Source organism: Boleophthalmus pectinirostris, unplaced genomic scaffold (assembly GCF_026225935.1).
Source record: "Boleophthalmus pectinirostris isolate CB_2022bp ecotype Guang Dong unplaced genomic scaffold, ASM2622593v1 HiC_scaffold_16, whole genome shotgun sequence".
In the NCBI taxonomy this organism is placed as follows: domain Eukaryota; kingdom Metazoa; phylum Chordata; class Actinopteri; order Gobiiformes; family Gobiidae; genus Boleophthalmus; species Boleophthalmus pectinirostris.
The window spans coordinates 7,693,951-7,719,006 of NW_026571095.1; the positions used below are offsets into that span (position 1 = coordinate 7,693,951).

Genomic DNA, 25,056 nt, shown 5'->3' on the forward strand with positions numbered 1-25,056 from the left:
CATGTTTATTTGTTACATGACATAGCGATATGGCACCTGTTATAGGAGCGTCTGGAACAGCGAACAGATCAAGTGGTTGAGCGCGTTCATGTGCTGGCAGTAAAGAGCAACGTTTGTTACTTCAAACACCAGGTCTTGATGGGAAAATGTGCAGGATACATTTGGATTATTTTTTAATGGGTAAATAATATGCCATGATAAAGAAGGTTTAACGCGACAATACAGCTCCGGCAGTTTTGCGTCTCTCTATGGGAGTGAATGGAAGCGAGAGGAGGACATGCCTCCCCCATGTTTCCAGATGTGGCCCCGCGTTTACCAGTTACGCTGATCGCAAGACAATCCAGAACACCGACAGGGGACTCAGCGCTGCGCTGCGCAGCATCCGGCGTCAATGGGTTAAAGCTCAGAGAAATCCATTTTGTGTAACAGATGAACTTTAATGAAAACATTTAATACAATATGATTACAATCGTCTCCTCAAAATGATGCATATAACAGGAAGCTGAAACTCATGAATAGGTTAGTTCTCACCTGAACGAACTCAAGGCACTCCCGTATGTCCTTGATCTCCTCCTGGTATCCCTGGATTATCTTCTCCATGTTCTTTCGGTCCATGTTGGAGTGAACAGCATCTGTGATATTGGCCGTTGCCGAGGTGATGCTTCCGGCTGTGGCCACTCCGATCCCCACAGCTGTAACGATGATGGACGCTCCGAATGTGAAGGGAGCCAAGATCAGACCTGTGCGACGAGGGGGCAATGAGAAAGGTAATGTTATGGTATTAAGTTTTTGTGTCATCTGTATTTTAGCCATCAACCATAGCTTGTATCGAGATTTGGACTAAGGGAGTGGGATGTCACCCAGAGTGTTTGGCTCCCGCCAAATGAAGCTCATCAAGGCTAGCTGTAGGGACAAATTTGGAGCAGAATTCCATATTTGGGATTCTGAGAAAGTGTACCAAAGCTAAGTACCAAAACTACCTGAAAATCTGAAAATGGGTGCCAGTGCACCTTAACGTTAAACTTAAATTTTATACTTTACCTGTGATGGTGGCGATGCTCCCGGCGACACTGGCCACGCCCCCTCCCACCGCTGCAGAAACCGTCCTCTTGTGAAACTGGTCCGCAGCGTCGGCTAATGCTAAAAGCTCCAGGATTTTGTGCTGCAGTGATGCTCCCCGCTGGTTAAAGAGATGAACGAACAGACGCGCTGCCATGTACACACGATCGGCAGCTTCCTCCATCACTCTACACACACACGGACATTAGACATTATTATTTAGATTTCAGTAGAAGTTACAGCTCATGAAATGTACAATTCATTACAAGGTGGCTATGTAACTTTTCTGTTTGAGCGTCCGCCACTTGCTCGTCTCCATGGAGAAGTTATTGCTCTGTAATTAAACTTATCTCTCTACATAGAGACAAACAGGTGGCAAACCCTACACCAGAAAAGTTATGTAGTGTATCTTTAATTTTTATATATGTAAATATAGATTAAAATTTAGTAGAAGACTATATTACTTACTCTTGTTCATTTTCCTCCTGATTAGAAGTCTCATTCCACTCCACCCAACCTGAGAATCAAAAACATAACATTTGAAGTTAAGATTATAATCATTTAAAGGTGCACTGCGCAACTTTTCTAGTCATTTTTCTGCTCCCTTCTTCTTACTGTTTTGCCTGGAATGTTCCAAGGTATGACTTTAAACATCTCCATCTAGCATTTATTCATTACAGGCGTTTCTATTGCTCAAAAATACAATTCCTTCTGTGAATAGGGGCGACTCTCCACAGATCTGAACCGTTATGTAGCATAGAGGTGTAACCCACTTCTCTCCATCATGATAGAACTGTGGAACATTCTAGACAAAGAAATAAAATTTCCATGGAGACATCAGGTGGTGGACCCTTCACTAGAAATGATATAAGTACACTTTTGATACCACAACAGCAATTTCATAAAAAAAAAACAAAAACGTGTCTTACCTGCGACTGTTTTCCACCACTCCATCAGTTCGTCATCCTCCTACAATGAAGCAAAAATTAGGTTTTCCTTCTCAAATTTCTGGCCTAAAATCACATGATAACAGTCTTTAGTCTCACCTCTTCTGTCTCCATGGGGGATTCTTCAGTCGGATAAGCAGCCATCTCCACATTCTCCACCTCCACTGCCTCCTCCTGGACACACACATAATAATAATCATCTTTATTTATAAAGCACTTTTAAAAATAAGGTTTACAAAGTGCTGTACAGACAACAAAAAACAGTATGAAAGCATCAAATAGCATATAGAAAGTGTACAAAAGCCAAGAGGCCTAATAACAGAAAACAGGATCAAACAATTCAATAAATTCTAATAAATAAATTAATTAAATTGAATAAAAATAAATAAGTCAAGTTAAAACCAGTTAAAGGGAGGCCAATTGGTAAACATTAGTTTTCAGATATGATTTAAAACACAGTACTGATGGTGTAGCCTTATCTCCTCAGGCAGGTCATTCCAAAGCCGAGGCGCCCGGACTGAAAAGGCTCCATCAGCCTTCATCCGGAGCCTAGACTTTGAACAGCCACAGGGACCTGCCTGAGGATCTAAAGCTGTGGGAGGGCTCATATAGGGTTAAAAGTTCTGAAATGTAACTTGGTGCAAGATCTAAACGAGCTTTAAAAGTGATCAAGTGATAAAATCTTCAATTCAATTCTAAAACATGTATAAATATGTAGTTTATTTGAACCTGTCATAGGCACTTCAAGCTGCAGTTTAAATGCACAAACCTGCTCTGGGTTCAGTTCCTGCATTTCCATTGCTTCTTCAATCATCGGCATTTTGTCTGCTCCCTTTTAGGAAAGTAAAAAACATACTTTTTTTTTAAATGCCAAATTGAAATACAATTAACAAACAACTACAATTAACTTAAATTAATTGCTCAATGTTCTTAACTACCAATCAGGAATCTATTAAATTATACTAATTGATTAACTGATAGATAAAACCAATCATTACCTGTGCAGTGAGTTTCGGTAATCTAGGGAGCGTCTTTTTTATTCTGAACGACACAACCTGAATGAAACAGATTAAAGTCATGCAGTACTTTGAATTAACCTGAAATAAACATGTATTATATTATTATTTTTGTAAAGTCTCACTCTTTTTTTCCTCATAATTGTCCTTCTCCGTTTTATTCCCAGGCCTGTTGCTGGCTGCTCATCTTCACCGTCCTGCAAATCAAAATACAAACGTATTAAAGAGGGAGTATTGTACTTCTATGAGGTATTACCTGCTAACACATAACATTTTTAGTTCACCATGTTACCTTTTATTGTTTTGAAAATGCTATATTCACCAAAAACAACATATTAACACATTTCAGCTTTGTTTTTGACACTATGCTCTCCGTGCTAGTCACTCCCCCTTATCACATTACAATTGATGTGCATCCCACTAATGAAAATACTGCACATCGCATCAGGTTTGTGAAGTTCTAGTGTATTGTTTTCTATCATGTTTTTGTATGTTTGTACAGAATCTTACAATTAACAGTAAAGAGAGTTTGAATAGGGCCTGGGAGAGATCGCGAGATTACTCAAACAAACCTCTTCAGGCCTGTTTTTAATGACGGAACAATGTTATAACATGATATAAAGCTCCAAAAAGTCCATTTGGCATAATACTCCCTCTTTTATTAAGGGTAAATCAAATATAATCTCAAATAGCATCTCATTAGAATAATCAACAATCAAAATATAAATGTCAATGTTTTTAAGAGGAAAAAAATGACCTGTGGTTCAACAATCTTGGGCGTCCTCTTAAATAAACCAGCAAACCCCGATTTCTTCTCCTGTGGACAAAGGAGTCATTCATTTTACAACATAACAATTAAACACTACACAACAAAAATATTTATAACTATAACTCTTTATTACGTATTTATATTGCACATTACATAAGTAAAGGATTAGGCCTACCTTTGCTAACAGGTCCTCATTACTGGCTGACAGATTCTCCTCCTAAAAAAAGGAAGACAAAAATTGGCAACAAATCAAATATACAATACAGCCACCTCCAATGTCTTCCAACCATCTCCAAAATAGTCTAAAAACAAACTGCACATTACATGGGTAAATCAGATATAGGACACTTTTGGATTTTATATACAATAGTCCAGGGATGGACAATTTTTTTTTCCATGGGGCCACATGAGAAACAGAAAATATTGTGGAGGGCCGGGCCAAAATGCTTAACTCAATTCTGTATAATATCTTTATAAAAGCAGTAAACAGCATTGGTTTAACGCTCTGATCAGAATCGTAAGAATTTATGTTATGACTAAGCAATGAAAAATTGAGGCTGCCTTACAAAATATGTAATAAAAACACTTAATAAAGCAATGAAGCTTTAGTGCATGCATGAGGTAGAATTATAAAATATGCTTATTTTGCAATTCCAAATTAACTTCAATGGGACGGTCAGCGTCAACCAAAGGGCTGTATAGTCCCTCCCTGTGTATAAAATGAATAGATCTACAGTATAATTTTGTTTAATATGGAAAGGGCGAGACATGAGATTGAGTCTACAACAACAATATACTACAAGATTTTAACACTGAAATAAAAAATGTACAATTCAGTTCACAATTTTGACAATCTTATATTTGCTTTATTTAATATTTTTGTTGTCATTGGAGTACTGCTTTTTGGAACTGTAGCTTCTTAAGAAATGTAACTTTCCAGCCCTTACCCCTGGGGCTGTTTTTTATCCATCCAAATGTAAATGTTGTAACCATAAATGTTACAGATGTTAGCCGAGCCTCACCTGCACCATCCTGTCTGGGATGCTGTCACAGCTCCCAAACTCAAACTGTGTGTCACTCAGAGGATCCTGAAAAATACATGAAGTTTGAATTATTTGACCATTATTTTATGGTGCATGTTTTGGATTGATGAGGGAAGCCTAAAGTAAAGCGCCGAAACAAACATGGCTAAAATGACTGATGTGCTGTATGTAGTAGAGATACAGATATATGAGGCTGATATTTGCACTTTTAGCTCAACTTGTTTTCTAATTTTGACTTAAACTGGTGGGATTATACCTGTTGTAATTATAAATTAGAACTGTACAGTCCCTGACAAAAGTCTTGTCGCTTATCCATTTTGTAGAAACAAAAGCTTATAACCTGACTTTAAATTAATCGATTGGTTTTAGAAATGTCTCATATGAAAACTAAAACCCTCCCAAATTATGCTCAATATACTAAAATAAATTAGCTTCACTGAAGAAAGATTGATCATTTAATGAACACAGAAAGGTCAGATTTGGCAAGACAAAAGTCTTGTCGCCTACAGAAAATTGAACAAATAATTTACTTCAAATACAAAAATATGTTGCATAACGTCAGTGAATTAAGTAGTGGTGCTGTGAGATCCATATTTAATATCTTGTATGACTTCCATGAGCTTGAAGGACTACATCCATGCGGTTCGACAATTATTCATACAATTTGTTGATGAAGTCATCAGGAATAGCTAAGAAAGCATCTTACAGCCTCCCAGAGTTCATCAAGATTCTTTGGTTTTGCCTTCCATGCTTCCTCTTTCATTCTACCCCAGACCTGCTCAATGATGTTCATGTCTGGTGACTGGGCTGGCCAGTCCTGGAGCACCTTGATCTTCTTCGCCTTGAGAAACTTTGATCTAGAGATGGAAGTATGCGATGGAGCACCATCCTGCTGCAAAATTTGACCCCTTTTATGGTTGGGAATGTAAGAGGAGCTAATACTTCTTGATATTTTAGGCTATTGATATTGCCTTCCACCCTGCAAATGTCTCGCACACCCCCATACTGGATGGAACCCCAGACCATGATTTTTCTGCCACCAAACTTAACTGTTTTCTGGGTGAATCTTGGATCCATGCGGCTCCAGTAGGTCTCCTGCAATATTTGCGGCGGCTGTGATGTAATTCAACTGAGGATTCATCTGAGAAATCCACCTTCTGCCACTTTTCCAGTGTCCATCCTTTTAGCAGGCTGTGGGCCTTGGCAAATGCACACGGTTTTTTTATTGCCTTTTGTTTAGTGCTGGTTTCTGTGCACTGATTCGACCATGGAGGCCATTTCGAGACAGAATTCTGCAAACTGTTCTGGTTGACACAGGGACTTGAGGTGACCAGGCCTGGTGGAGCTCTGCTGCAGTGAAAGGGGCTGGCCTTGGATTTTCGAATCAACAAACGGTCCTCCCGAGCAGCTGTCTTGCGGGGTCTGCCGGACCTGGGCTTGTCAAAAACATCTCCAGTCATTTCAGATCTTTTTCTTATTCTTTGTACTTGACGCTGAGACACATTGAAGGTGTCAGCCACCTCAGCAGTGGATCTGGGGCCTCATTTATAAAAACTGCGCAGGAGTTGTCGTAAGTTAGTGCGTACGCCTAGTAGCTACGACAAGGCGTGAGCCACGCAAACTCCATATTTAGAAAACCCACCGCACGCACCAAACCACGCAGTCTTTGCTTTATAAATCCCACCTGCAACTACAATTTGCGCACGTAAACCTACGTCACGTCACGCCCTCTCCACACCTCCACCTCACCATAAAAGGAGCATGTAAAGTGACTCGTGAATGAGATTTCCCTAAACATGAGCTGATAATCAGTGGGTTTGACTGAGACACGCGGGACAGAGGGAGGAGGACGCTCCACGCAGCCCCACGTGATCACGACAAAGACTTTATTAAAGACTTTATTAAACCTTGTTTAATAAATAAATACAAAACTAAAAGTGACAACAATGACTCATCTGTTCATTTAATCATATTTTATAATATTTAGGCAGAACATCTTTGCAGTAAAGACCATGTGTTTTTTCGCTGTTTCAAGAGTTTTATCGCTATATTTTTAAGTCTGTCTATGAAGTGTGTGTGAGGACTGGCCCTGTGTATTTATGCATATACACGTAGATACGTGCACGCGCTGATCTGAATGGTCAAATTATGAGCGCGTGCGAGAGATTCAGATGCCCTCCCCTGGAGAGGGAAAGGAGCGAGGGAGGGACACGAGGATACGAGGACACAGATTTAGCACGAAACACATCAGATACAGATGTTATTCTGCCAATTAAAGTCCACACGAAACATCCAAACTGCTCACCTGTGAGTGTGGGTCTGGGTCTGTGAGTGTGGGTCTGGGTCGGGACGGGCACGGGCATTATTCTGTTCTTCATACAGTCAGAGAGCAGCTCTCATGTGCAAGAGTTCCCCATTACACAAAAATGTAGGGAAGATTTTGGTTCGGGTCTGGTTCGGGCAGTAGGCTTCGTGTTGTCCGCAGACTCAGGTCACTCTGGCGCTCGGTGCGTAAAGACTAAAGTAAAAGTGTTAAAATTGCGTTCATTAAATCAAAGCCTGGCTCCTGCTGCGTCCAAGGGAAGAGTTTTCTCTCAGGTTGGGTCATTATTTCGTCCTCTGTGTTGGTCACAGACTGTGTTCTATAGAAGTCTATGGTCGCGGTGTGGACTGTGGGACTCTGCGCTACACCGAGTCCGGGAACGTGGCCGCGCAGTGTCAAATGTATAATATTGTGGAGAATAATGAGTGGAATAAACAGCCCTTCTCCGTATTTTGGCGAACCAAACACTTAAATGCGCAAATCAGAAGGTAATTCTTCTATATACGTGGATTTTCTGATCAAACACTTCCTCAAACTCTGTTCACTTCTGCCTCTCTCCATGAGTGTCGCTTTTTCCCCGTGGCTCCAGACTTTGCGTAGAACTTACAGGAGGTCCCGAGTTGGCGTAGAGTTAAGCAAAGAGCCACGCCTTAGGCAAGTTTTATAAATACCGCGGTTGGCGTAGGAAGCGCGCACGCACGGATTTTTGCGTAAGCAAGCTTTATAAATGAGGCCCCTGGTCTTCAGCCTCTTGATAATTAACACTTTGGTCTCAGGGTGGATCTTAGGCATGTTGTCAGAGGTCAAGTTGCAGTTGATGTGAAGGTCTGGTGTGCTGGGGTTCTTTTTATACACACCCACGAATTGATTGATCAGTAACTGATCACAGATGAGGCTGTAATCTAGGATTGGGTGCATCATATGACAAGGCCACAAGACTTTTGTCTTGCCAAAATCTGACCTTTCTGTGTTCATTAAATGATCAATCTTTCTTCAGTGAAGCAAATTTATTTTAGTATATTGAGCATAATTTGGGAGGGTTTTAGCTTTCATATGAGACATTTCTAAAACCAATCGATTAATTTAAAGTCAGGTTATAAGCTTTTGTTTCTACAAAATGGATGAGCGACAAGACTTTTGTCAGGGACTGTACACCAATCAAGAAGCAATTTGTGAAGAAAAGTTGAAAAATATGTTGAAAATCACAAGAAGCTGAAAATTACAGGAAGTATTAATGACATCACACAAAGAATTCTGTCCAAAAGTTAGACACCATTTACACAAGAAGTACATTTTTGTTATATAAAAGTGCATTGTGTAAGTTTTCTGGTGGAGGGTCTGATATTATTGCTTTGTCTGGAATTTTTCACAGTATGGCATTAAAACTTTCTATCTCCCCGGAGAACAAACCAGACCAAGTTAGGTTTGTGGAAAGGCGACCATTTTTGAGCTATGAAATCAGCTGTAATTGAATAAATGGAAGGTAGATATGTTTGAATGTCATACTGTGGCATATTCCAGACAAGGAAATGACATATCCGTAGAAACAAGCTGGTGACAGAACCCTCCACCTACAGTGAAACAATATACTTTTTTTAACGTCTAACTTAGGAAACAGACTTTCAGACAGAGCGGTGTCTACAGTTAGCGTCACACCTTCAGGGAGTGTCGATTATATCAGTTGCAAAGTATCAACTATACTTTTTTTTAAAACAAAATTGACTTTTAGTTTGTTTGTGGGTTAAACAGGTTCAGTGAGTTAAAATCATTACCTCATCAGTGGTCAGTCGTGGAGAAGGTTTTGGTGACTTTTTGAACATCCCTGCAAAGCCTCCAGACTTTTCCTGAGAAATTTAAAGTGACAAATTTGAGTCACTAATGAAATGAGAAAATGTTTAGCTGTAAGCACAAAAAAACACCCAATTATTTGGTTTTGGACCTTCGTTTTGGAGCCTTCAGACAAATTTTCACAACTTGCAGAAAGTGGTGTGTCTCCAACAGAATCCTACAAACAATAGAAAAGTTAGATATAAGTTAGCTGTATAAAAGTTGTTGACAGGGCAGAAATGAAGCCTTCCTGAATAGGTTTAGAATGATCTTAAGCCGTATCAGAACAAGTACAAGTGCACATAGAAAAGAAAGTACTATGATTTAATGTTGAAAATCGCATTCTAAAGAGTATTTTTTTAATCTTGTCAGGGTATCGAAATCTGTATTGAGCATCAAGTCTATTCCTTAGTATCGAGAATCAAGTTTGAAATTTTTATATTGTGACAAAACCATTTTAAATAAACTCACCTCATCTGCAGATTTCGCCTCTGTATTTTTATTAGGCTTTTTGAACATGCCAGTGAAGATATTGTCCTGAAAACACACGATAAGTAACTTAAGTGAAAGTTCTATTGAATGTTTAACTTTTACTTCTTTTTAATACACAAATGCATGAAATAATATTTAACAAAAAAAAAGGACACTACTGTATATACATACTTGCCACATTTACACAAGAGCTTTAAATCTGAATACAAATAATTTCATTCTGAACAAAAATGACCCACTTTTAAAAGAGCATGTAAACGCTTAATTCCTAATGAAAATGATTATTCGGAATTAAACTTAATTCAGAAGTAAGTGGTTGGTTTATTCCGATTTTAAAGATGACTTTTAATTGTTACTGTTTAATTCAGAACAATTAATGTGGAATTAAAAACATCATGCAAACATGGCCACTATGCCATCTCTTACCTCACTGTCAAAAAGGTTGTCAATACTTGAAGATCGTTTGAACATTCCTGCAAATCCTCCTTTCTTTTCCTAAAATCAAGAAAGCAAAATTAAATAAAATATAAACTTAAAATTATGCATACAATTTAAAGAGGGGGGATTTGATATTATATTCAGATCACCATATTATATTTTATTGTTTTGAAAATGCTATATTTGCCGAAAACATTTTATTAACGTTTTGAAAGTGTCATTCGCCCACTGATCTGAAGGTTGGCGGTTCGAATCCAGCTCTCGACATAAACATCTCAGGTTGAGCGGTCAGATCCACTGACCCACAGGTTGGCTGGTGTGATTCCAGCTCCCACAGATGAATGCTGCCATTGTGTCCTTGGGCAAGACACTTAACCCACCTTGCCCACAGTGTCTGGCGTACACTGGTGTATGAATGTGTGTGTGAATGGGTGAGTGGTTCCTTGTTGTAAAGCACTTTGAGTGCCTTGAAGGTGGAAAAGCGCTATAGAAAAATGTGACCATTTACCATGTTCTTTTTTGACAATCTGAGTTTGATTCCCTTTGCTCGCTGAACTAATCCACTCCCCCTTCAGAGCACTATAACATTACAATCGATGTGCATTTCGCTGATGAAACTACTGCTCATTGCATTAGGTTTGTGAAGTTGTTGTGAAGTTAACAAAGTATTAATATAATATCGTTCATGTAGCCATTTTAGATTTAAATACCTACATTTTACATTTCTTCTTATTTAAAGCTAAATTGTGTTATATTATTATTGTTCAGTCATTTTTAAATAAATTATCCATTTGAAATTCAAGACATTTTAACTCATAGTTATTCCATTCTATAGTTTGAACTCACTTTGGTCGCTTCAGTCAAGTCATCATTGCTGGCCGTCATCTCTTCTTTGTCCTCCCTATCCTAAAAAAATATACACAAAACATGTTTAAATAAGATCAAAATAACTAAAACTGTAATAATTACAAGTACATTTGAGGTATAATTATAAAAATAATCACTGGTGAAGCTGCTCTTTCTTTTGGAGTCTTTGGTGTCTTTTTGAGAAGGCCACTGAACATCCCTTTGTCCTGAAACAAACAAAACAAATACAGAACAGGATCAACACACACACTGTATTTATTATGAGGTCAATGTCACAGTTTTGATTTTCAGACCTGTTTATTCTCCGATAGATTTTCATTGCTTGCTGAAAGTTCATCACCAGACTGTTCCTGTGAAGATAGAAATATACATTGGGAGTTACTTCAGAAGAATTCACTACAAACCACAATGAATATCTGTGAGTGAATGCGGTGTGTGCTGGTTTGAGGGACAGATGGTGCAGATGGGAAGCATTTCCAGTATATTCTTGGTCGATTAAAGACATATGCTGCTGATCCATTAGTCGACTAAAAGGGGGCGTGGTAAAAGCTCTCAATACTATTATGTACCTCGGTGTATCTGACCTAAACAGTGCTCACAAGACTTACCTTCTCAGCTGTGGTGCCCTCTGCTGGTTTCTGGGGTTTCTTAAAGAGGTTGGTGAATATACTTTTCTCCTAAAATAAAATTAAAAAGTGAGTAAACATTGCAAAAAAGAAATATCTAGTTTTAATTTTTAACAAAGTATTTATCTTTATTTATAATTTTGCCATTTAAGTCCTATATACCTGCATTATATTTTACATGCTTTTTCTTATTTCTAAATAAATTTACAAAAAAAAAGCAAACAAATAAAATAAAATAAAATAAATAAATACCAAAAAATATATAAAATAATAATAACAGCAATTTAAATTAAAAAAAAAATATTTCAGACAATACATCTTAAAAGTATATATATTATAAATGAATTATAAATGCACAATTTTAAGTGTATTCCTATTTTACTTTAAATTTTTAAGAATGTATTACTATAATCATACATGTAGCCATTTTAAATTTAAATACTTACATTGCCTTACACATATTTTCTTATTTAAAGCTAAATTGTGTTATATTATTTAGTGCTGTCATGCGATTTAAAAAATTGAGAGATTAATTAATTATGATCTGTAATTAATTAATCTAATTAATCTCATTTTAATCTCACCTAAAAATTGCTGAGAAAAGCCTTCAATTTAAGGTATTTTCATTTAAATTCATTATTACATTATTGTGGCAGATCAAAAGACTGATATAGATTTAAAAAAGTGACTTTATAAAGTCATTTATTGTTTAACAAATCTCTCCAATTTGGCTGTTGAGCCCAAGTCTCCATGAATAAGAAACTGTTTGCTGTAAAGTAGCAAAGACGAGGAAATCTGAACATAATAACTTGTGTCTACTTAAAGACAATAATAAGTCCAGACTTTCCTTAATCATATTAAAAATATTATTGATAGAGAAATGCTTTATATATGAGATCACTGGTTTCAGTCCTGGTTTAGACCTGGTTTAGACCTGCTTTAGACCTGCTTTAGTCCTACTTTAGTCCTGGAATGGATTAATCCTGGTTTTAGTCCTGGTTTTAGTCCTGGTTTAGTCCTGGTTTAGTCCTGGTTTAGTCCTGGTTTAGACCTGGTTTAGACCTGGTTTAGACCTGGTTTTAGTTCTGGTTTTAGTTCTGGTTTAGTCCTGGTTTAGTCCTGGACTGGATTAGTCCTGGTTTTAGTCTTGGTGTTAGTTCTGGTTTAGAGGCACACAGGAGGAAGCGCGGTTTACGCAGCGTACGCGAGAAAACACGATCCACACGCGGCTCACGGGAGGACAGCTGTGTCCGCGCAGCGTCTACGGAAGGAAACGTGGTCCGCGCGTTCTCAGGTTAATGATGATGATGAAGGTGTGTGTTTGTTTGTGTGTGTTTGTGTGTGTTTGTGTGCGTGTCCCCTCATGTGGCAGGTCACTATAGGACAGTGCAGACATCATGAGCCTATGCAGGTTGTTTTCAGGCGATATTATATTTGTTATTTTCTTTTATATTTCACGTCGGGAGAATAATTTCCAAGACACGAATGTGTTTTTACCTGTGCACTGCTGACTCTGTTCTACTGGTTCTTCGACCTCGTCCATTGTGCGACTGACGCCGCCAGCGTTAACATAATGTTTACATCGCTCTTACTGCGTGCGTTTTGTGTGGGTTTCCGGCAATGAGAGGAATTACCGAAATAAAAAAAAATTTATAAATGTGTTTTTGTGTGTGTGTGTAAAAAAAACAGGTTTTATTATAAAGCAACTCGCATACAGAAACACTAAAGTTAGAGATTAAAAATGAGATTAACGCGATTAAAAAACATAACGCGCTAAATATGACTGTAATTAATTAATCGCAATTAACGCGATAATTTGACACCCCTAATATTATTATTGCTGTTAAGTTATTTTTAAATAAATACTATACATGTTTGAAATTCAAGACATTTTAACTTATATTTATTCCTTTCTACAGTTTGAACTCACTTTGGTCACTTCAGTCAAGTCATCATTGCTGGCTGTCATCTCTTCTTTGTCCTCTCTCTCCTAAGGAAAAAAAACAAACAAAAAAACACAAAACATGTTTAAATAAGATCAAAATAACTAAAATTGTAATAATTTCAAGTACATTCGAAGTATAATTATAAAAATATTCACTGGTGAAGCTGCTCTTTCTTTTGGAGTCTTTGGTGTCTTTTTGAGAAGGCCACTGAACATCCCTTTGTCCTGAAACAAAAAAAACAAATACAGAACAGGATCAACACACACACTGTATTTATTATGAGGTAAATGTTGCAGTTTTGATTTTCAGACCTGTTTATTCTCTGATAGATTTTCATTGCTTGCTGAAAGTTCATCACCAGACTGTTCCTGTGAAGACAGAAATATACTTTGGGAGTTACTTCATCAGAATTCGCTACAAACCACACTTAGCGTTTTCAGGCCAACAGAGAACTGTGCCAGGTGCCGGTTCCTGCACCTAACCTTGAACCAACTGACATGTTCATACTGAAAATCAGGAACCGAAAAGTTGGATCTCAACGGCAACCAGGTAAAACTTGTTTTTTCTAAGCAAATCGCACATTAGACGTCAGCAGGTTCATCCGGGTCACACGCAGAAAAATAAACAAACAAAGAAAACGTGTGTGTGAAATATGGTGGAGAAATCAAGTGACAAGAAGATTGTGCAGTGGTCAGCGGAGGAGACCAAATATTTGCTGTATCCGTGTTCGCCTGGTAAGGTTTCATGTTTAGATTGGGCGTTGCTGCCGCCTTCTCCACAGCAGATGTTATAGTAGAGCTCGGCACAAATAAATTATGATTTATATGAGTACAAATGCTCACTGGGGTCGATGATGAGATCCATTATTGTTATTTTCCTTGCTGTGACATCGGCTTTCGTATGGCCTTGTTTTGTTCACTTAAGTGGTATGAATGCGGGTCACTCACTGGTACCACTTTGGTTCAAGATGTAACTGGTGTGGGCGGGAGTGGGTGCGGCAAAAGGTCTCAAAACTATTATGTACTTCTGTGTAACCCAAACTGCACTCACAAGACTTACCTTCTCAGCTGTGGCGCCCTCTGCTGGTTTCTGGGGTTTCTTAAAGAGGTTGGTGAATTTACTTTTCTCCTAAAATCAACAGAAAAATATTTTTCTTTCAATTTGAACAACTTTTTAATCTTGGTACATTTAGTCATTTAATATTTATATACATAAATTATTTTGCATGTATTTTCATATTTCAAGCTAAATTAAATACCTAATAGAATAGTTAAAGGGTGTAGAATAGAATTCTTAAAGGTTGTATAGAGGATTTTCCAAGGAAAGAGAAATACAGTGACTTTTTGTTCTTTTTCAAATGTGCATGACACCACCACCTTTCCTCCACAGCTTCCTAAGCTCGTGGATCAGTTACACTAGAAACGTACGGAGTTTGATTGACAACCTAACAGCCAATAGATAATGATTTAGCCTATGTTAATGTTTATCTGGCCCACCATGTCCACAGTTGATGGATTTTCACTCTTTTTTTTTTTTGGATCATCATAATTACAAGGCTGCTGCATCTCTATAATGCTATTTGACAATTTCAAAAAGAAAATTCCTCCATACAACCTTTAAAAGGACCCATATTATGTTGCTTGTTATTATTTTAAGTTTGACTTATTTTCTCCTGTTGTATGTAGACAGTTATGAAAAATGCAGAGATAAATTAAATGGTTTAGTGAAATGTATTGATTTAATCCAGACCTGTTTATTCTCAGACAGATTTTCATTACTTGCTGAAAGTTCATCCCCAGACTGTTCCTGTGAAGAGAAAAGATAATGCACTTTATAATAATACACATTTACATTAGACAGTATGCCACCTGCCTGTCTCCGTGGAGATGTTATTACTTCGCCTGGATGTCTCACAGTGTAGGCTTTTAACTTGTAATTTGTATTTATTCAATAACAGGTGTTTTAATTCCCAAATAAAACCTTGAAAAATGTGCATTCTTCTTGTGAGTGGTGGTCTTCAAGGATATAAACAAATTTCACTTCGTACTGTGGAAGAATCCAGGCAAAGCAGTAACATCTCCATGGAGACAAGCAGGTGGCGGCCTCTTCATCAAAAAAGTTACACCGTGCAACTTTAAATCCTTGTAAAATAGAGTTTTAATTTCTCCAAATGTATTTGAGCAATTATTTCAGTACAGACATATTATATAAGCCGCTCTTGAGGTCAAAATAAGTCTGCTGTGTGCTGTCTACATTTAATTGTAACACGTTATATTGTCCAATAATAATAAAGTGTTTAATAATAAAGTTTTACTGTGACGGCATAGATTTTCCTTACTTTCTCTGGCTCGGGGTCTTCCACTGTTTTCTGCCTCTTGAACATGTTGGTGAAAATATTTTTCTCCTAAAAACACAGAAACAAATGTTAAATCCAACACTAAAAGATGCCATAGAGGAAACTAAAGACTGCCACACACTTCAGGATTTTTCCTTCTTCAACGATTTTTAAACATGTGACAAAAATCGCACACTAGAGACACGAGGAGAATCTTATGAGACTTAAAATCTCTGATTGCAAAGACTGCAGCGAGATATGTCTGCGGACCACAGGCTGTAAAGCTGTGAGCGCGATCACGTCAGCTGTTTCCTGTCTACAGTAAAACCACTCACTTGGAGCCTCTTAAGTGTTTAAAGATCAGTTTAGATACAAGTTAAAACTGTGTTATTATTTGTGAAATGTGGTGCAATACTTCAGATACATGATTTTTAAAGCATAAAAGTTTGCCAATTAGGTACACAGAAAGTAGAGCCTCTATCACTAATCTGCAGCTTCAGCTCGATCCATGCGCTGAGTGGATGTAAACAGTCACATGTGAGGAACTACTCTGCCTTTTTACTTTCAAAGAACGCTTCAAACTGGATTAACAGCTGTGTTTTGTGGACTGGATGTCATTATTTGTGGAGGACAAATTGTATGGATAATGCAAATGAGATGTTGCAGTTTAAATTTACAACTTTTTGAGAGGTGAGAAATAATTAGTTTCGCTATTTCCAGAGTTTTCTATTTTGCATCTCAGTGTCCGTCACTCCGTTTGCCCCTGATGCTTTATTTTATTGGCTGTTACCATAGCCTTGGTGGTGTTTGGTGGTTATGATCTGACAGAGAAGCTCAGAGTCACACTGACACCACACATGAAGACACAAAGTCGGGTCACGCCTCTCCAAACTTGCAAATTGCAGCCAAAATCAGACAAATTCTCCTTATCTAGCTCCATGAAGACAAGCAAGTGACATCAGGCCAGGTTAACAGTAAGAATGCATGTTTTTCTATGTATTTTTATCAATGAAAACTACTGCCATTTAAATTAAGAAATTATATCTCTATAGAACTGATCAGGTGGAAGTACCCTCACCACAAAAGTTACACAGTGCATCTTTAATCACTGAAATAGAAAGTTTGTTTTCATGATGATAGAAAATCTTTATATTATATTTCGAGGCTTCTAACCTTCTTTTTCTCTAACAGATTTTCACTGCCGGTGGAAAGCTCTTTGTCCAAGTTCTCCTATAAGATAAATAAGATCACTATTAACATTTTAAAAACACAATATTGTTCAAATTTAATACACACTGAAATAATGTCTGTATAATTTATTTAAATTTCTATTTATTGTGTAGATAAAACAAAAAGTAAATATTTGAATGAATTATTGTAGACATTTTGGAAGTAATAATTTAAGATTAAATAAAGTATATCAAGTCTATTAACATTAGTATCAGACAATAAAAGAAATAAAATCTAAATAATCTGATTAAGGTGGTCACACAATATAGTCGTATTAACACTGCTAAATATTAGATAAAAGCATGAGTGGATATTTTCAAACCTCATCAGTTAGGGCTTCTTCTGTTGGTTTAGGGGCTTTCTTGAACATCCCACTGAAAATTCCTTTTTCCTAAAACAAACAAATAAAAAGCAAATATCAAGTAACAAGTGTGTATTTTGTTAGATAAATATTACCAGAGTTTATAATTTACCTTAGCACTCCCTTCAGAAGTTTCACCACTGCTCGTTGAAACGGCATCGTCGAGAGGTTGTTTCTCCTGTAAGAATTAAAATGTATGTCTTGAATGCTCCACTGTGTTTTTAAACCCCACACACCTTCACTAGAATCATTTGGAGAATTTTAGCCTTGGAATTGCCAATCTCTACTTAACATAAGTTAAAATGTAGCTGTTAACTTGAAAACTACCGCTACATGACATCACAAGTTGGAACAGAGGATTTTGAGCTTTGGAGATGTTGACAGACAAATAACAAAGTTAATCTAACATGTGTTAATGAAACAAAACACAAGTTTGGGTATCTTTTTGAGTCTAACATGACTTAAACTCATTAGAGTCACCTTTCATATCCTCACCTCGTCTGGCTGCTCCTCTTGTGGTTTGGGAGATTTCTTGAACATTCCACTGAAAACACCTCCCTTTTCCTGTAATAATAAAAATGAACAAACATCGGACATGTTTTTATGAGTTCAAGGAAAGAATGTAGTAATATCTAAAATTGTGTTTCATTTTCCTTACTTTGGCCTTGTTATTGTTCTCAGACACACTGTCTTCACTGGTCAAGGCCTCAGACTGGAAAAGAGCATGGACATTTGACTTATATTATTTAATGTTTTTAGGTATTAAGCAAGTTATAATGTTGTACTTTCATCAAAAAGCGCAGCTGTGCATGTTTCTGTATTTCTGTGTTTCTTGTAAAATTATTCAAGTTATAAATAAATAGTGCCCAAACTAGTTTTAAAAAGGTGCGGAGTTTGAAGTGTGGATACTTGTTCGACCAATCACACTGTTCCTTATACCCTTTAGTCCCACTTTAAGTTCATGTTCAATTGAAAAACTGAAACTTTTAACAAACTACAGCTAATAAAAATACATGCAAACACATATTCACCTCTTCATTCTGAGCCGTTTCTGTTGTTTTGGGAGACTTTCTGAACATCCCACTGAAAATTCCACCTTTTTCCTAAAGCAAAGATTACAAATGTTATGGAGCAGCCCTAAACCTGATGTAAAACTGATGTAAAACAGTGAAGAGAACTCACCTTGTTTTCAGACAGACTGTCAGAGCTGACAGAGAGCTCCTTTTTCTTGTCCTAAAACAGAAGCGAGACCAGAGAGATATCTTTATAATACTGTTTACCCAAAAACATATCTAGAGTTGTGCTTTGATTCATTCTGATCACTCCAGAACTGTAATTAAGACTTATACAAATAATCAATGTTACTAGCTAATAAATAAATAAATAAATATGATGGCTAAATAGAAATGATATCATGTTATACAACTAAAAGCAAATCAATAGGACTACAGTATAAAATAGGACCATTAAGCATAAGTATGATTTTTTTTTTTTTTTTCAGTTTGCATCACTCACACGCAGGTCTCATTAAAGGACCCATATTACACCATTTTCTGATCTGTTATAATGTTGTTTTTTCATCACAAACAGACCTGGAGTTGTCAGATTAAGGTGGAGAGGTAGAGTACTTCACATTTCATATGAACGGGGCCTTACTTCATATTGTAAAATGGGCAAGATGCAAACCGAAGCACACTGACTGAAAATATAGTATGTCCTTTAGTACATGCGCATGGACGATATAATGTGTTTCAACCAGCAAGATGGTCTTCGTTACAGCATGAGAATAAAAGTGGGCACACAAGTGTCCCTAAATACATTATATTACTTTATAATTCTTATTGCACTCCGTAAAGCACACTGTGAAAGGTGTTCTATAAATAAAGTCTTACTTACTTATGACTTATCAGAAAAAGAAGAAAGAAAAGACTGGCCAGCTAAAACTAGAGGAATGTATATGTGACCCACAAAAAGCATGTGCTGTGTTGACAAAAGGTAGAAGTGTCCATCACATATGCATCAATAACATGGCCAGAAAAGTCGCCATACTGGACTTATCAAATGGTTTGTTCATGGGTTTTCACTTTAATTTGGGAAGTAAAAGTTCAGAATCTCCAAAAAAATGATTCAACACTGATAATTAGCAAAGTTAATGCATGCTTATTGCTTTACATTGGCAACTATGATCAATACGATAACAGGTGACATCATAATAACAAATAAGTTATTATTATGGATCTGCTCTCACCAGTTTTGTTTCTGCCTCTTTGTGTTTTTCAGATTTCTCTTCTGTTGATGCTTCGACAGAGTTCGGGTCTGGACTGGGGTCTCTGCTCTGCTGGGACAAAAACATCACATGTTTTTAAATGCTAATAAGCAGTTACATCATGCAGTGTGAACATGGACTGTAATACTTTTTAAAGGGCCGATATGACACTATTTTCTGATCTGTTATAATGTTGTTTCCTCATCACAAACAGACCTGGAGTTGTGTTTTGTTTCATTCACACATGTTTAACACACACACCCTGCAGATTTAGGCTCAGTTCTTTTCTCAAACAGAAAACACTCTGTTCTACCTTGTGATGTCATATGGCAATACAGGAAGTGCTCCTTTGTGTTTTTAAACTCCTTTCAGTAGAATCATTTGGATAATGGCCACATTTACATGATGTTTTTTAATTCTTCTGAATTAAATTGTTCAGAATTAAAATATTCTCCATCAAGTTTACATGGAAATAATAATTCCGAATTGAGGTTTAGATGGAAAACACTTTAAATCGCTTTTATTTAATTCCGTTCAATGTCTGGGGATCGGAAAAGGTTCTGATTGGACAGGGACACAGAAGTATTTATGTTTCCTGGGGAAGAAAACACACATTTCAGATGCTACCAGCTTTTTTGTCATCTTGGTTTGTTGTTACTCCATGGACACAAACATGATCCACACTTTTTTCACAGTCTGAAATTCTCTCATCACACTTTACACCTGTCAGCTGAGGAGGAGAAGGGAAGAGTGTCGGAGAAGGGAGGAAGAAGACAAACTGAGTCTGCTCTACTTCAGCCCACTCCCACATCCTGCATGCAAATCCAAAGAGACGTGGATGAAAGTCCGAAGTGAGGACTGGTGGAGTGGGATCGTCCAGATCACGTCAGAAGGGCGACCTAACAAGCGTGCGCTGAATGACTGCAATTATTTTTAAGAAGAAAAAATGTTTACATGATCGGTTACACCCACTTACTTCGGAATCAAGTTGTTTTTTTCCCAAATAATCATTTTCATAAGGAATTAAGTGTTTACATGGTCTTTTTTAAAGTGGAATGCATTATTATTCAGAATTAAATTACTTTTATTCAGAATTAAAGTGAACATGTGAACGTGGCAAATGTCAGCCCTGGACTGCCAATCTCTACTGAATAAAAAGTAAAAGGAACTGTTAACTTGAAAATTACTACCATATGACATCACAAGGTGAAACAGAGCATTTTGAACACTGGAGATGTAGAAAGCCCAGTAATCCAGCATTACTTACACATGTGTGAAGGAACCAAAACACAATTAGGTGTGTTTTTGGTGAATTAAAAATCTGGTGATTAAAGCTCACAAGAGAATATTTTGCAAAATAAAGAACCTTTAAATATCTATATCATAAACATATATCTAATCACAATTACAATTATTATTTTTTGCTAGTTTTTTTTTTTTTTTGTGCAACCCTATCCCATACAGAAATATGCAGCCCCTTCCATCCATCTAAAATGTAAACTGTATATATGGTTTTAATCATATTATCTGCAGTTTCTAGTATTATTTTCTTCATTCCAGTGCAAAGTATGTATATTTAGAGCTTTCTGGTCAAAAACATATAAAACTGCGTGTGTGCTGCCCCCTGTTGCCACTGACATTTCAACTACTATGTGACATCACACAGTACTTCTCTGATTACATAACCTGGCTGTAACCACTTCACATATTTGAGATTGCCTCTTCCTCTGTACCTTTGTTATGGATTTGAACTGCAGACTCTTCATGACGGCCTTAAGTCCTCCCTGCGCAGACACATGTGAAAAAACAGGTTTAAGTCTCCTCCACACTGTGACTCAAACATGTAAACAAAGCCAGTCTGTTTAGATCTGAACCCTCCTCCTCTGTGCCTTCTGACACATGAGTCTGCAGAGGAAAAATACAACGGAAAAAAACTGATCAAAACATGAGGAATTACAAAATATGGACATTTATTTATGTTTATATTCATCACAAGCTCCTGAAAATGAGTTGTTTAAAACCATTTTCTTAAGTTTGATAACTTTTTGGTAGTAATTGCTAATGTGTGCATTGTGTCTCCATGGTTACTGGTCAAAATACAAAAGATAAACAGCTCAAAACATGTGGAAATACAAGATATGAAAATATTGCTTAAATGATTTTCATGTGCTTATTTTGCTAGTCTTTCCTTTTTCACACTTAAAGTTAAAAGGGCCCATATTACGTTATTTTTCTTTCTACTACTGTTGTTGCTGTTCTAATGTTGTTTCCTCATCACAAATGTGGAGTTGTGTTTTGTTTCATTCATACATGTTTAATCCACAAACTGGGCTGAGTTCTTTTCTCAAACAGAAAACACTCATGTCATGTGGTAATACAGGAAGTGTTCCATTGTGTTTTTAAACTCCATACACCTTCACTAGAATCACTGGGATAATGTCCGCCCTGGAATTTCCAAATTCTACTAAACAAAAAGGTACAAGGAGCTGTTAACATGAAAACTACCACCTCATCACATCACAACATGCTAAAACACGAACATTCACACAGACAGCGGCTCCCTCTTTTCTGCATCACTCACGGAAAAACAAAAACTAAAACACAAAACTACCCACGCTAGTCCATCTTACCGACAATCAGGGAATAATTTAGCTCCATAAAATGCTTCTTTATAAAAGAAGAATAGATATTTATATAACTATACACTGTATCTATACAGCATAAGATGGGGCACAATTTGAAGGGAAATCTCCAGATTTAGCCTCTGGCTGTAGCACCCATCTTCTTCAAATTCGTGGATCTGGATCCAGGATCCCACAGTCCAGTCCAGATCCAACAAAGGATTTTGAGCTTTAGAGGTAGACAGATTAAAGGGTTACTCAAACATGTATGAATGAAACTAAACACAAGTCCAGGTATGTATATAATATAATAATACCAGACAGGTATTATATAGGACCTAAAAAATTGTACCTACCTTGCCAGTGTTCACATGCACAGCTTTAGAGCTGCTTTATCATCCCAGTGTTATGTAAAACTTTTTTTCTGTTTACACTGTGTTTACTTCTCAAGCCAAATATGGCATGATCTTTTAATGTTTGTTTTTAACCAGTACAGCTCAAGATCATTCTAAAGCTATTCAGGAAAGACTCATTTTTGTTCTGTGAATGGTACTTTAGCTAAAATGAGTATCTAGTTTCTATACTAGTTTCAGTATTGATTAGTATTCTGTGTTTATAAAATTAAAGTCTGAGTCATACCTGTGTATTGTAATGGGACATGCTCGCTCCCACCCAGCCACCCACCCCACCACACCACCACACCCACCCACACACACACACACACACACACACACAAGCACACACACACACACACACACACACACACACACACACACACACACACACACACACACACACACCCACACACGCACACACACGCACACACGCACGCACACACGCACGCACACACGCACGCACACACGCACGCACGCACACACGCACGCACACACACAAGCACACACACAAGCACACACACACACACACACACACAAGCACACACACACAGGCTTTGTTTTCACTGTCGGGTTAGTTACAGGTCACACCCAAACACACCTGTTCAATCCAACACAGCAACATCAAACAGCTGCAAACAGATCTACTGTCAGATATTATGGTGCATTCAGTGAACGTCGGAAATTTCAGTTTTCCGTGACTGCTTCTGATTTCTCTGCAGCGGCAGCAGTAGTAGTATTAGTAGCAGCAGCAGTAGTAGTAATAGTAGCAGCAGCAGTAGTAGCAGCATCAGCAGTTGTATTGTTAGTAGCAGTAGCAGCAGTAGCAGCAGCAGTAGCAGCAGTATTAGTAGTAGCAGTAGCAGCAGTAGTAGCAGCAGCAGCAGTAGCAGCAGTATTAGTAGTATTAGTAGCAGTAGTAGTATCAGCAGCAGCAGTAGTAGTATTCGTAGTAGAAGAAATAGCAACAGCAGCAGCAGTATTAGTAGTAACAATAGTAGCAGTAGCAGTAGTGGTAGTACAGTAATAATTGTGGTTAATGAGGGAGTATTTTACTTCTCTCAGCACTATCACAACACAATCAGCATGCATCCCACTAATGAAACTACCGCACATCGCGTCAGGTTTGTGAAGTTGTAGTTTTGTATCTTATTTATGGCCTGGGAGAGATCACTAAATTACTTAAGCATGCATGGGTGACATCTAAAACCTCTTCAGGAATGTTTTGGATAAGTGAACAACTTTTTAATATGGAAGCTAAAAAAAATAATAATCAATGTTGCATAACACCCCTCTCTTGAATAAATTAATAGTTTTATTAATAGCAGAGTCATAATCTGATGTGAACTAAACTACTGTAGGTGGCTAAAATAACATGTTAATATGCAGCAAAAATGCAAAGGAGGGTGAATTCACAAGTTGAGACAGAAATGAGACCTTACATAAAAAGCAGGTTGGCAGGCCTCTCAAAGCACACTCATATGGGGAAAGCTGCATTGTAACTTTTCTGGTGAAGGGACCGGCAAACGCTTTTCTCCATGGAGACATTACAGAGGTACTTACAAAGGTAATTTTGAGCTACAAAACCACCTGTAATTGAATAAATGTAAAGCAGAGCTGTTTAATGTCATACTGTGGAATATTACAGGCAGAGCAATGGCGTATCCATAGAAGCAAGCGAGAAGTGAGAAAAGCAAGTACAGATGTCCCTATAATGAATTTTGAAGTATGATATACTGCTGAAGTAAATATAAATGATAAACAATAGAAGTGAAACTAATGTATGCCACTAACACAAAAACCCAAAAGAAGAAAAACTATTCTAAATGTACAATATGCTTATAAAAAAACAAAAAAAAAACAAAAAAAAAAAACACAAACTGTAATAAATAAATTGCAGAAAGAAGCACTTGAGTAGTTATAAGAGTTTAAATGTTATAGAAGATATTATAGAAAGCTACCTGTTTAAAATTGTATGACATGATTCTTTGTCAAAATAAAACAATTATTTTCCCTTTTTTTAAAAAAACAAAACATGATAAAAACACATCAACATATCGACTTTCTTTCTTTTGTAAACACAATATAAAAGATGTAAAAGTTTGTACCTGTGGCTCTGTGGCCTGGTCTCTACGGCACTGGCTTAACTGTCTGGGAGATTTCAGTTCCTTCAAAATAAGATTCAAAACAAAAGAAGAAACTTGACACCTTTTGTCTGACTGAAACTTTTCCCACACTGTGTGACAACAGACCTTCAGTTTAAACGGTCTCCAGAGGTCCAGAGCTACTCCTCACTCAATTCTTTAACCAAAATAGTCCCACTAAGAATCTCATTTTCAGCTGAAGATATTATAGTTTCTTTTTTTTTACAAGTTTTTAGTGCTAGGGGAAAGTGAAACCTATGCAAGCATAAGTAGAATATGCAAACTTCAAAAAGGCCCCATTATCAAACCCAGGACCTTCTTGCTGTGAGGTGAGAGGTTAGCGAGATGCTGTTG

At 37.2% G+C, this 25,056-nt stretch overlaps 1 protein-coding gene across 1 annotated transcript in view; it reads right to left on the reverse strand.

The window, feature by feature from the left end:
• Window positions 1-25,056, reverse strand: part of LOC110156346 (titin homolog) — a 33,432-nt gene that overhangs the window by 4,580 nt on the left and 3,796 nt on the right. Inside the window, exons 7-41 of the mRNA XM_055151746.1 lie at window positions 24,667-24,726; window positions 21,279-21,329; window positions 19,528-19,617; window positions 18,462-18,512; window positions 18,311-18,382; window positions 17,938-17,991; window positions 17,775-17,843; window positions 17,392-17,457; window positions 17,241-17,309; window positions 16,862-16,918; window positions 15,692-15,757; window positions 15,103-15,159; window positions 14,413-14,481; window positions 13,665-13,721; window positions 13,509-13,577; window positions 13,338-13,397; window positions 11,390-11,458; window positions 11,075-11,131; window positions 10,919-10,987; window positions 10,761-10,820; window positions 9,903-9,971; window positions 9,456-9,521; window positions 9,097-9,162; window positions 8,930-9,001; window positions 4,814-4,879; window positions 3,967-4,008; window positions 3,780-3,839; window positions 3,148-3,219; window positions 3,005-3,061; window positions 2,776-2,838; window positions 2,106-2,180; window positions 1,989-2,028; window positions 1,528-1,576; window positions 1,042-1,247; window positions 532-740 (exon numbers count right to left, since the gene is read on the reverse strand). Coding sequence (XP_055007721.1) covers window positions 532-740; window positions 1,042-1,247; window positions 1,528-1,576; window positions 1,989-2,028; window positions 2,106-2,180; window positions 2,776-2,838; window positions 3,005-3,061; window positions 3,148-3,219; window positions 3,780-3,839; window positions 3,967-4,008; window positions 4,814-4,879; window positions 8,930-9,001; window positions 9,097-9,162; window positions 9,456-9,521; window positions 9,903-9,971; window positions 10,761-10,820; window positions 10,919-10,987; window positions 11,075-11,131; window positions 11,390-11,458; window positions 13,338-13,397; window positions 13,509-13,577; window positions 13,665-13,721; window positions 14,413-14,481; window positions 15,103-15,159; window positions 15,692-15,757; window positions 16,862-16,918; window positions 17,241-17,309; window positions 17,392-17,457; window positions 17,775-17,843; window positions 17,938-17,991; window positions 18,311-18,382; window positions 18,462-18,512; window positions 19,528-19,617; window positions 21,279-21,329; window positions 24,667-24,726 — 2,484 coding nt within the window. The remainder of the gene's footprint in view (window positions 1-531; window positions 741-1,041; window positions 1,248-1,527; window positions 1,577-1,988; window positions 2,029-2,105; window positions 2,181-2,775; window positions 2,839-3,004; window positions 3,062-3,147; window positions 3,220-3,779; window positions 3,840-3,966; window positions 4,009-4,813; window positions 4,880-8,929; window positions 9,002-9,096; window positions 9,163-9,455; window positions 9,522-9,902; window positions 9,972-10,760; window positions 10,821-10,918; window positions 10,988-11,074; window positions 11,132-11,389; window positions 11,459-13,337; window positions 13,398-13,508; window positions 13,578-13,664; window positions 13,722-14,412; window positions 14,482-15,102; window positions 15,160-15,691; window positions 15,758-16,861; window positions 16,919-17,240; window positions 17,310-17,391; window positions 17,458-17,774; window positions 17,844-17,937; window positions 17,992-18,310; window positions 18,383-18,461; window positions 18,513-19,527; window positions 19,618-21,278; window positions 21,330-24,666; window positions 24,727-25,056) is intronic.